General features: G+C 39.0%; 1 protein-coding gene across 1 annotated transcript; it reads left to right on the top strand.

The window, feature by feature from the left end:
* The first annotated feature begins 10,193 nt into the window (after positions 1-10,193).
* LOC122200618 (olfactory receptor 52A1-like) lies at positions 10,194-11,132 on the top strand. Its single transcript, XM_042906327.1, has one exon. The coding sequence runs from the start codon at positions 10,194-10,196 to the stop codon at positions 11,130-11,132; it is 939 nt and encodes a 312-aa protein (XP_042762261.1).
* Positions 11,133-13,223: the final 2,091 nt, after the last annotated feature.

Raw genomic sequence — 13,223 nt, 5'->3', positions numbered from 1 at the left:
TGTGCACCATTTTTCATTTCCTCCACAATGTATGATGGTTCCAATGTTCCCTATTTTGTCAAAACTTGTTAGTGTTTTAATTTTTTAACTGTGTTTTACATTTCCTTATTTATTTTTGAGAGATAGACAGAGACAGAGCACAAGCGGGGGATGGGCAGAGAGAGAAGGAGACACAGAATCCAAAGCAGGCTCCAGGCTCCAAGCCAACAGCACAGAGCCTGACCTGGGGCTGGAACTCACAAACCGCAAGATCATAATCTGAGCCGAAATCGGACACTCAACCGACCGAGCCACCCACCGAGCCACCCAGGCACCCCTAGTTTTTAAATTTTTAAAAAAATTATACACATTTTAGTAGATGTGAAGTGGTGTCTTATTGTGGTTTTGATTTTTATTTCATGTGCTATTGGCATTTGCATATTTTCTTTAGAGGATTAATTATTTAATTCCTTTGCCTATTTTTAAATTCGGTTGTTTATCTTTTTGGTTTTGAGTTGTTTGAGTTCTCTGTATATTCTGGGTATTAATCCCTTATTAGATATATAATTTGCAAATCCCGTTTTGTAGCTTATCATTTCACTTTTTGTTAATGTCATTTGATAATGTTGAAATTTTAATTTTGATGAAGTCCATTTATCTATGTTTTTTATTTTTATCCTCAGGCTTGGGTGTGGCATTTGAGAATCTATTGTTCAATCCAAGGTCATGAAAATGTACCTCTATGTTTTTTCCCAAGAATTTTATGATTGTAACTTTTATATTTGTGTCATTGCTCTATTTTTATGCATTCTGAGTTGTAGTGTTTATGTAAAAGAAGAAACATAAAAATTAGACAGAAAAATACAAAAAATTACTTGACCAATTAGATACGAACTTATGTATTATAAAATCAGATACTTGCAGCACTGTGACTCTGACAAAATAGGCATTGGATCCAAAAGCAGGATACAGAATCAAGATATAGATCTACATTTACATAAAGATTTAAAATGAGACCTATAGTTGCTCAAAATAGTTGAGGAAACACCAGGCTATCCATTAACACATGTGTTAAACGTGGTTTCTACATTTGTGAATAACTAAATGAAATCCTTAGTCACCCAAGTCCCCAAAACAAATTCCAGATGGAGTTAAACTTCTCTCCTTTCTCCTTGTTCTTTCTGTCAACTCTATTAAAATCTCTGTCCCATTTTCACTCATCAACTCTATCTCAAGCCTGATCTTGAATTCCACCTCTGGCTCCTAACCTTAACACCCAAGGCTCTGCTACTGATGAGTAGAATTTTAGTGTTCATGAACTTGTTCCCAGATAAAGAACCCTCGCCTTAAACTCCATCCTCGCCATCATATTCAGCCTGTGAGACCCTAATGGCTTTGGTGTTGCTCTCAGCTTTGGCCCCGGGTTCCAGCAGGAGACACTTACCCTCCTACAAAATATAGAGAAGGCCATCATCCATGGAGAGTAGGGGGAGAAAGAGTGAACTGGTAAGTTAAATAAGGGCATTAGAAAATTCTAAAAACTGGGAGAAACTACCCTCCTTTTCTAAGAGACTTAATTGTTTCTTTTATTTCCTGTGTTGAGTATTTACTGTTCCAAATATAATGGTAAACAATTTACATACATTATCTTATATAAGTATTATTTGTTTATGTCAAATACTTGGATCTCAGATAACTTAAGTGGTTCTCCCAAGGTCACAAGTCATTAAGTGTTAGAACCATGAACTCTCTTTATCACTGTGCTACATTACTTTTGCTACTTCCATCACTCTTGCACAAACTGCAGAAAGTTACCAGATCCTTCCGTCTTCCATTTCCACAGGAAGCTGTCATTTCTATGCTTATTATCACCACCTTCACTGCCATAAATGACCCTGTGGAGATTTCTCTCAATGCCTTTTTTTTTGGCATGTGGCCCATGTAGAAACACTCTGCCCAGCATCTAAACACATTTCTCTCCCACACAGTGTGCTTTACATGTGTCCTTGTTTCAGAAATACGTTTTCCATCTCTTTTGTAAGGAAATATCTTATATATGATATCAAGAGCTTGACATTTGACATACAATAACTGACCAGAGATTGATATTCTCCAGTCCCCACGTGTTTCCCTGTATCTTCAAATGAAGTCTCACCATGACATTTCGATGGTTCCACTGAGTGCACACCTGCAACCTTCAGCCTTGTTGGCACTCCAGGGAAGAGGCAGAACACGTTTGGATATCTATCCCTTTCTGCCTGGTGTACATCATCGTTGTCCTAGGAAATGGCATCATTCTTTCCTTCATCCGGATTGACCCTGCTTTGCACCAACCCATGTACCTCTTTCTGGCCATGCTGGCCGTTGTTGAACTTGGTGTCTCTATGAAGTGTGGTACTCATGTTCCCACTGCTCTTCCCCATGAAAGGTCTGCTTTTCTGGGGCTACAACACCCTCACACACTCTTACTGTCTCCATTCAGATCTAATCAAATTGCCCTGAGGAGACATCCGCCCCAATAGCGTCCTGGGTCTGTTTGTCATTACCTCCACATTTGGGCTGGACTCCTTGTTCCTTGTTCCTTAGGTGTTGATTCTTCATAGGGTACTGGGAGTAGCTTCTGGCGCTGGGAAGTGGAGGGCACTCAACACGTGTGTCACACGTCTGTGCTGTTCTTGTGTACTATGTGCCCATGATCAGCTTCTCCTTGCTGCATCCTTTTGGGTGGCGATTAGCTCCACTCCTCCAATCTGTCATGGCCAATGCCTACATGTTCTTCCCACCTGTGGTCAGTCGGATCGTCCATAGTATTATACTCAGGAAATTTGCAATAGCATTGTCCGTACACTGACTAGAAACTGGGATGAGGTCTAATCAAGACAGATAATACGCTAAGAACATAGGAACTTACATCAGGTCTTATTGGCTGGATATGAGCTCTGCAATTGGAAAAATTCCATAGTTTATTATTGCTTATGAATAAGCTACAAGGTTTAGTAGATGGAGAAAGTAAAGTAGCCTCACCTTTCTCCCTGAAAATAGAGAATGTCATTACTTTGATGTAAGCTTTTAGAAGGAGGCATGGGCCATGAGATTTTTCCTGGTGAGGACATCATTTCACTATTCAATCTTAATTAAATACTTGATTCCTTTGTTAAGGAATATTAACTATTAAATACTTGATTCCTTTGTTTGCTATTAAATACTTGATTCCTTTGTTTTTATTCCCCGAGGGATAGGCAGATTGGGTCCTGGGGATGTTTTTGTTTCCAAGTACATGCAACTTAGGGATACATATTTGTGAGTGGAAAAGAATCAGGACAAAAAAGAGTGTGTGTTATTATTATAATGGGTGTATTGCGACAGTGATTACTTCTGATGGATGTAGAGGTGACCGAATGACTGGGGAACCACATGAGAACATTTGCCAGAAGATGGAAATGCCATACGTATGTTAGGATTGTAAGCTACATGGTTGTATTCATTTGTCAAATTGGTACAGCTAAGATTTGCACACTTCCATGAATGTCAATTTTACTTCTAACTCTCTAAATAATAATAATGATGACGACAATATTACTAACAATAATTATTGGGATAGATATGGTGCGAGTAGGGAAGATAAAAGAATGGTATAATGTTGATAATTATTGAACCTGGTGACGGGTAGATGGAATCTCATTATAATGCTTGTTTTGTGCCTGTTTAAAGTTTTTGTAAGTAAACAACTTGAAAACACACTAATTGTGCTGATACTAAATATTCACTGAGTGTGTGCCCTGAAGCAGTGATACCTTTCAACTGGTACCTTATGAAATGATTTACAGAGATGAAAATTATTTAATACACAGAACAAATATTTGCAGTCAAAACTATTTGACTTTAAGAAACCATTTTGTTTTTAATTAGCTAATGGGTAGAAAAAACAGTGACCTGAAAACAGTGGTTTCAGCAGGAAATGACTAAAATATGTAAGCCTCTACTTTTTTCATAGCTCTGGTAGACACCAGTCTTCCAGTAGTAGACATTAGGAGACCTGCTTTTGATCAACAGGAAGGGAGGGAGGGAAGGAACTATTTGAGATAAACTTCCTAGACAGGTCTGCAGACTCACCTTTTTTCCTACATGGTTGTGACTTTCCACAAACTAGAATGAATATTCTTATAAACTAGAGCCTTGAAGAATTACTGAGTATCAAGGTCTTTGTCTTAGAACAAGTGATAAGTATATAAGTTGATGGGTGGCATTATGTATATAATTTTTTCTGCTTTTATATAATTCATTCAATTTATTGAGTTTTCTTCCATTTTGTATATATCTGTCTTTGAAAGTGCTCAATGCACAGCAATCACCCAAATGGACAAGGATATTTTTTGGACCCAGTTCTTAATTTTTCCAGATAGTTTCAGAAGCCATCCCACAGCAATAATTAGTGGCAATCTCCATGACAATCCTGTTAACTAGTTAGTATTATGATTCTCATTACATAATTGAAGAAACTCAAAGAATTTATGCAAATTTATTAAAGTCACACAGTGAAAAGGTGGTACTTGCAAGAAGGAAGTCTGCAATGTGATGTTGGATGATTGAATTAAATATACTTAAGTCCCCCAGGGCACCTGGGTGGCTCATTTCATTAAGCCTCTGACTTCAGCTCAGGTCCTGATCTCCCACTCTGAGTTTAACCCTTTGCTGGCCTTTATGCTGACAGCATGGAGCCTGGAGCCTTCTTTGAGTTCTGTGTCTCTCCCTCTCTCTGCCTCTCCCCTGCTCATGCTTTGTCTGTCTGTCTGTGTCTCTCTCTCAAAAATAAACATTGAAAAAATTTTAAATAGGTATACTTATATCCATATTCTAGCTATTTTGCTCTTAATATAAATGGGACATTGTTTGTGTTCTGACCTGTTTGAATTCAATTTACTCATTTATAAATGGGGGATAAAATACAGTTTAGTTTTGATGCTTTGAAGATTAAAGGCAATGATCTAAATAAAGCAATTGCACTGTTCCTGGTAGAATTTCCTCAATAACTACTTAGATTTTATTAATCATTCCTTTCCCATGAAATCTGATAGAAATGTGTGAAATCACCCCACTAATTTCATGCTGCCTGCTAGTAGCTCTGTATACGGATTTTAAGTTCAAAAACATCACTCAAGTTTTTCCCCAAAATACTGATTCGTATTCATGATGAAGAATAATACATCAATCTTGCAATCCAGGTTTTTAGCAGAGTAAAATCAATTAAATCAATTTCCTGTCCATCCTTTAAGAAAGCTACAGTAATTAAGAGACTCATATTGCCAAAATCACTGCTAAATCATGTGGAATACAGAGCTAAGAAATTAAGGTCTTCATATGGGGTCAATTGAAATCATAAATAATATCATGGCTGTTCAACAGAGAAAGAAGTCTTCTCTGCAAATAATGCTGATATCTATATCCAGACAAAATCAACCTTTTTACTATACAACAGTTAACTTGAAATGGTTTATAAATTTAATGAAATATCGAAAATGATAAAATTGCTAGAAGAAACAGGAACTTTTTAAAAAAATTTAATGTTTATTTATTTTTGACAGTGAGAGTGAGAGCAAGAGAGCAAGAGCTAGAGGGAGAGAAAGAGTGGGGGAGGGGCAGGGAGAGGGAGACACAGACTCTAAAGCAGGCTCCAGGCTCTGAGCTGTCAAGACAGAGCCTGACTCCGGGCTCGAACCCAGGAACTGGATCATGACCTGAACTGAAGACGGACACTTAACAGACTGAGCCAACCAGGCACCCCCAACCAGAACATTTTCAAATGATGATCCTTTAAAGATGATTCATTAGCCTAGCCCCCACAACCCTTACAACTGTAGTAAAAAGGAAAGTATATCTATTGAAGTAAAGTCAGTAGAAGAGAGGAAGAAAAAGGAAACAAAAGTATAATAGTCTAATTTTCTTGATGACTTAACAATGAGCTATTGTTAGGCAACATGTGACAGTTTGACCTCTGAATCAATTGCAGTCAACATGACTCAATACCATGGTATCAGTCTCCTTTACAGAGGGAATTGTGGAAAGAGCATGCAAGGCCCCCTTGCCCTTTGACCTCCACCTCTTATTCTCCCTGCAATCCATTATGAATGTCTTCCTCCATCATACTGAAGGTATTCTTCCTAAATTTGCCAGCATCTCAACATTACTTTAAGTACCTCTTAAGGTGAGCAACATACAAGAAAGGTATGGAAACCAGGTAAATCATATCAAGAAGAAAGGTACAATGTATATAAGTTTGTTTGGTTTTTTTAGAAGTCATCATTTGTTCTCATGATTAAAGATATGCTAATTCTTCTCCACACATTTCTAAAAATTTGAAAGATATATCATATCTTCTTTTTATTTGCATCAAGTTCAGAATGGCATGATTCCCTCACATCTATGAGGCATAAAACACCTGCAATCTGAAGGAAGAGTGCAAGAAAAGTGGAAGAAATGTATGAAAAGGAGGGATGGAGAAAAGTTCAGTCCAATGTGCAACAACTGATTCACGGCTCAGTATGGAAGGATTTAGAAATGTCCATCATAACTGGTCATTTGAGAAAATCACTGAATTACAAAAATAGCTTCAATAAAATAAAAATCTGAGGAAGGAGACTGCAAGAGAATTGGAGTGAAATATGTGATAGAAAGCCCTGGTGGATACAGACTTTTCTTTCCAGAAGTGCCTAAGTGAAACATGGGTCAAAAGGATACTTATAGAATTCATGGCATAGAAACATGCCTACATTTAAATGTTCTTTAGATCTTTTTCCAAAGGAGGACAGCAGGAAAGGAACTGAACTCTTAAAAAATACAACATGGGTACTTTAATTTCTCTGCATTTACCCCGTGGGAAAGCGAAAAGAGGAGAGCAAGGAGATTCTGCAAGTGTTAGAAATGATTTCAGAGACATGAGACGTGATTGGACCCAAGGGGGCTTAATTATGAGCTGCTGGGCCTCCTGTGGCTTGGGCTACTGGCTAGGAAGTCTCTCAGTCCGTGTTCAGACCGGGTCCTTCTCACATTCACTGTTTGAGTTCTCTACAGTTTGAGTTCAATAAATTTATGCTGCTGCCTCAGCATGATACAAACCTTGCTGGGAGTTTTGGTGGAGATGAACCCACCAACATGATCTCAGATAAACTGACAGAACAGGGAGCATGTCCTGCAGCAACAGAAGAAAAGCAAGAAAGGCTCTCCCAGAGATACTTCCGGTGTATTGGCAGATAGCCCAGCAGCAAATGGATCAGAGTTCATGACATTGAAGACGGCTGTTATAGAGGGTGCAGATAGAAAGAAGAGGCATGGCCAGCACGAGATGCAAGTGAATGAGATGGGAATCTCAGGAGGAGAAAGAGTGGATGACAAGTGAGTGCTGAGTGATAGTATTATGAAGACTGACCTTGGTCTTCAAGAGTCTGGTAAGAGCAGAACTGGCTCCCAACAAGAAAGGGCAAGGAAGTCTCACTCTCGCCCAATTTCACCCCATAATGTTTCATTTCCAGCCTTTCCAAGGATAACCACTCCACCCCCACCCCACCCCTGCTCTGTACTCATGCAGATCCTCTCCCACCTGCCTTCCCACCATCTGCACCTGTCAGGTAATGCTCCTATGTCAGCTCCTAATTCTTGAATAAGTCAGACAAGGTGATCATTTCTGAAGGATTTCTATGATTTGGAAATCAAGAACTTACCTGACTGACTAGTCTATCCTAAATACATGTCAGGTGATACAGCCTGTCTTCATAAATGGTCCCTCTGTCTATGATTCTTCACTAGAGTTTTGGCAGCTTAAACCACAGCTGTTGCTGAATTACTGGTATATTTGGTGGCTCTTGGCATATGGCATATGTTTAAATTTTTAAAAATAATTTTTTTTAATATTTAGTTTTGAGAGACACAGAGACAGAATTCGAGTGGGTTGGGGGCAGAGAGAGGGGGAGACAGAATCGGAAGCAGGCTCCAGGCTCCAAGCTGTCAGCACAGAGCCCAAAACGGGGTTTGAACTCACGAGCTGTGAGATCATGACCAGAGCTGAAGTCGAATGCTCAACCGACTAAGCCAGCCAGGCACCCCTAAATTTTTTTTAATGTTTACTTTATGTGTGTGTGTGTGTGTGTGTGAGAGAGAGAGAGAGAGAGAGAGAGAGAGAGAGAGAGAGAGAAAGAGAGAGCACGTATGAGCAGTGGGGGGTGAGAGAGAGAGAGAGAATCTGAAACAGGCTCCAGCTCCAAGGTGTCAGAACAGAGCCGGACACAGGGCTTGAACTCATGAACCACAAGATCATGACCTGAACCCAAAGTCAGTTGCTTTACCTGCTGAGCCACCCCAGTGGCCCTAACATTCAGTATATGTTTAGATGGTCATGAGCTTGATGACATAATGCAACAGTGTTGGAGACAGTAGGAATGAATGAAATAACTAAACGTTGTTTTATACAGGATAGCAACTATTTTTTTTTCTTAAATGGTTGTTTGTTCGTTTACAGAGGAGCATGATAAGGAGCAGAGAGAGGAGAGAGAATGCAGAGCCTGACATGGAGCTCAATCTCTTAACCATGAGATCATGACCTGAGCCAAGATGAAAAGTTGGAAGTGTGGGGCACCTGAGTGGCGCAGTTGCAGTCCCTTAAGCCTCAGACCTCAGCTAAGGTCATGACCTCACAGCTCAGGAGCTGGAGCCCTGCATGGAGCTCTCTGCTGTGAGTGGATCTTCTGCACCCACCCCCCAATCCCCGCTCCCCTGCTTGCATTCTCTCTCTCCAAATACATAAACATTAAAAACAATAACAACAACAACACAGAATGGGATACTTAACTGACTGAGCCACCCTTGCACCCAGCAGATATTTTTCTATTGTATAACTTGAGAATTTCATGATTTTACATATGTAATTCTTAAAAGCAATTATCTTTATCTGGAAAGAACGTTCATATAGGGACTAAGAACCCAAGTTTTGAGGAAATTCAGTCATCAGGGAATTGAAGCAACTAAAGTTTCCTTAGTTGCTCTACAGCCCTCTCTCCTGAACCATTTCTGGAACCCCAAGGTCTGACTTCTGTCTTCCATTTCTACTTCTATCTTGGACTCCTCTTAAGGAGACAGTCTTTTCACCTCTTTATTTTTATTCATTCTTTAGGCTTGAGCTCACAATATGAGTGAAGCAATCAAATGGTCTGCATATTATTAAGAATCAATGAGCCTAAACTTGCTGATCTTTTGGTGATGGTAACCCTGAGCACTTTCAACCCCAGAAACTAACCTTTATTCTGGCTAAGTTACCCATTCACCTATATCCCATAGTCAGCAAGAATGAGTCCTCTTGTGTATGCCTTGTTTCTCTAGATTTCTTTGCCTTCTAGAGATTCCTCCCTTCTATTCATTCTGTAGTGTTTATTTCAGAATTTGCATTATTTTATGTGTACAACTCATGTCAAAGAATTCTGCTATTACTTATACTGGAAAATAAAATAAAGTTTCACTTATAATGTAAAAATCAACATGGAACTTTGATTTAGATTAAAATTACACGGATTTGATCATCTTTTCTCAAGCTCTATTTCACATTTTTTTAAAAGGACAGCCAGTCCTACATAAATACATAATACACAGATGCAGTTATCTCAATATATTATGTTCCTGGGTGAAGCTATGTCTATCTCACTTCTCTTTCATAGGAAGCCTTTTAAACCAAAATACTGGTTAGAGTCTGATTATGTGATTGTCCAAACTGACAGTTTCTGACTCCGAGAGTCTGGGGGAAAAAATAGAACACTAAGGTCAGCTGAAATGTGGGAAAGGGAGAGATTTATTAAAATCTGATTAAAGTGCAATATCCAAGCAAATAAACAAGTATAATTATTTTATGTGCAGGTCCAGAAGAACATAACAGAAAGATCAGCAATTTATTCCTTTATCCACGTCATCTGGGTGGTTCTAATGCAGTTGGCCTGCCTTGTACATAACTTCTAATTGTGGTACATTACTTATGGATGTCCTTCTTGAAAACAGTGATGTGTATCTATGGATCTTTTTCCTTTGATAATATAAATGAGATGAATGAGATGATCTTAGTGTTCTGCCAAAATCACAGAGACTCACTATGATGACTTTGAATTAAAACAAGAGTAGAAGAGAAGAGTGCCCCTGACTGAGAACCTTCTTTCATTTTCATCTGGAGGCCAGAGGACATTATGTCCATTTCCAACATCACCGTCTTCAGGCCTTCTGTGTTGACGCTGATAGGGATCCCAGGCCTAGAGACTGTGCAGTGCTGGATTGGGATTCCATTCTGTGTCATGTATCTCATTGCTATGATTGGAAACTCCTTGCTTCTGATCATCATCAAGTCAGAGCGCAGCCTCCATGAGCCCATGTACATTTTCGTAGGCATGCTGGGAGTCACAGATATTGTACTTGGCACGAGCATTGTGCCCAAGATGCTTGGAATCTTCTGGTTTCATGTGCCAGAGATTTATTTTGATTCTTGCTTGCTTCAAATGGGGCTCATCCACACATTTCAGTGCATAGAGTCAGGCATCCTCCTGGCCATGGCTCTGGACCGTTATGTGGCCATCTGTTATCCACTAAGACATGCTGCCATCGTCACGCACCGCCTAATCACCCAGATAGGGGCAGTGGTAACACTCAGGGCCGCTTTCCTAATAGCCCTGTGCCTAATACTGATAAAGTTCCGGTTTCAGTTTTACCATACAACCATCATCTCCCACTGCTACTGTGAGCATATGGCCATTGTGAAACTAGCTGCAGAAAATGTACGAGTCAACAAAATCTATGGCTTGTTTGTGGCATTCACCGTTGCAGGGTTTGACCTCATATTCATCACTTTGTCCTACATACAGATATTTATCACCGTTTTTCGTCTGCCCCAGAAGGAGGCTCGGTTGAAAGCATTCAATACATGCATTGCTCACATCTGTGTCTTTCTCCAGCTCTACATCCTTGCCTTTTTCTCCTTCTTCACACATAGGTTTGGTGCTCATGTTCCCCCTTATATACACATCCTCTTTTCTAGCCTCTACTTGCTGGTCCCCCCGTTTCTCAATCCACTTGTCTATGGTGCCAAGACCAAGCAGATCCGGATTCACCTGGTAAAGATGTTGTATTCATAAAATGCACTGTGATTAACACCTTCAACCTTCTCCTTTCTGCAAAATAACAATCTCTCAAAACAGAATAAAACAGAAATATGCATATTATTCATGATGTTTGACTTGTCTCCTTAATTGTTTTGTGAAAGTTGCCTGCATTTTAGGCAGTTTTCAGATCACAGCCCATGACACCTATCAGTCAGTGCCATTTAAATCCTAGTAGGTAATGAGTTGGGAATGGTAGAAACAGCAATAGTGAATATGTATCATTTCCAGTTTTTTTTCTTATTTTTCAGTTCCTGATTGAATTTTCTCCTTAAGTATTCTTCTCCACAATGATCCATAAATATCTATTTCTCAGTGAATTTCCAAACACCCAAGAATCATTGTCTTGGATTGTCCAGGTACTTGATGAAATCACATTGTTGATTCTATTTGTTTCTGGATCATCCTCATCATCTTTAAAGTAAATGAGAGGAGGGGTTCCTGGATGGCTCAGTTGATTAAGTGTCCAACTTTGGCTCAGGTCATGATCTCCTGGTTCATGAGTTCAAGCCCTGCACTGGGTTCTTTGCTGAGAGCACAAAGCCAGCTTGAGATTCTCTCTCACCTTCTCTCTCTCTGCCCCTCCTCACTTGTGCACTTTCTTTCCATTTATTAAAATAAATAAATAAACTTAAGAAATAAAATAAATGAGAGGAAGCATTTTGTTCTTATTCAAACAAAAAACCCAAAGAAACAAAAAACTGTATGCAATCTAAAGACACATATTCCTCAAAGTTCAACATTTCCGGTGTCATTCAGGGCATTAAGGTTTAAACATTATGAACAATCCAGCATTCTATTTTACAATTCAGGACTTTTTATGCACACTCACCAATTATGCCTTTATTAATTCCTCAAGTGTTATCAAAACCCTACAATATTATAAATGCTATACTCAAGAATAGAAGCATAATGACAAATTGACAGTGTTTATGTGTTTTGGGTTTATAGCCATTATAGCTTAATATTACTGGGAGAAAGAGAGAGACCAGGGAACGAAAATGAAAGAAGTAATAGAGGTACCTCTGGAATGTGGGGTTAGCCACGAGAGTGAAGCATTGAAATCCAAAGGAAAGCAGCATCTGTAGAATTATTATTATTTTCTTTGGTTTTTAATTACAAAGTCTGATTCCTCTTTTAAGTTTTTTGTTAATTCCAGTTAGTTAACACACAGTGTTATATTAGTTTCAGATGTGCCATATAGTGATTCCACACTTCCATACAACACCTTGTGTTCATCATGACAAGTGGACTTCTTAATCCCCATCACCAATATAACCCATCCCTCCACACACCTCCCTGCTGGTAACCATCAATGTGTTCTCTACAGTTAAGAGTCCTTTCTTTCTCTGTCTCTTATTTATTTCCCTTTGCTTGTTTGTTTTGTTTCTTAAATTCTACATATGCTTGAAATCATGTGGTATTAGTTTTTCCCTGTAGGGAGTCTTAAGGAATGACAGATGAATGGCTGGTACGTAAGGACATACCATGCCAGGTAGATGGTCGTGGAGCTTAAATAGAGAATCAAGAAATGGCACAGTTTTTCTCAATGTAATGCACAACTTGTAGAGACAAGAAAACTACAAATATCAAGAATGGTTATGGACACTATGCAAAATTTTTGAAATTTATTCTGAAAGCTATCATATGTCACTGGCCAGTTTTCACTCCAAAAATGCGCATGTGTGTGAATGTGTGTATCTATTTGACACATGGCAGCGTATCTTCTCAGTGGGCTTAAAACATCATGCTTTTAAATCACTCAAGGTTATTGTACTAATGAACACATGAAGGGTTCTGTCCAAATTAATGACTTGAGAACTTAAGGCTTGTGGGCTGTTCCTGAAAACCTGAGCTCATGGATCACTTTAAAAAGAGCATGGAAAATATTCACATGTGTGCAGATGTCCATACTTTGATTTAGGACACTTAAAATACTATATACATAAGCAATATTAGACTGCACGTCACATGGATGTAGATACTCTGGCTTGTTTTATGGACTGGGCCTTATCAATGAATACTGAATTTGATCACTTTGTAAATCCAGAGGCTATCCTGAGGCAT

The sequence above is a fragment of the Panthera leo genome, chromosome D1, assembly GCF_018350215.1.
Source record: "Panthera leo isolate Ple1 chromosome D1, P.leo_Ple1_pat1.1, whole genome shotgun sequence".
NCBI classification, from domain to species: domain Eukaryota; kingdom Metazoa; phylum Chordata; class Mammalia; order Carnivora; family Felidae; genus Panthera; species Panthera leo.
The sequence above is the reverse complement of the archived record's forward strand: the minus strand, read 5'-3'. Positions and strand labels throughout refer to the sequence as shown.

What these genes read in the sequence shown, in the direction of transcription:
- LOC122200618 (XM_042906327.1), top strand. Translation starts at nt 10,194, where the DNA reads ATGTCCATTTCCAACATCACCGTCTTCAGGCCTTCTGTGTTGACGCTG.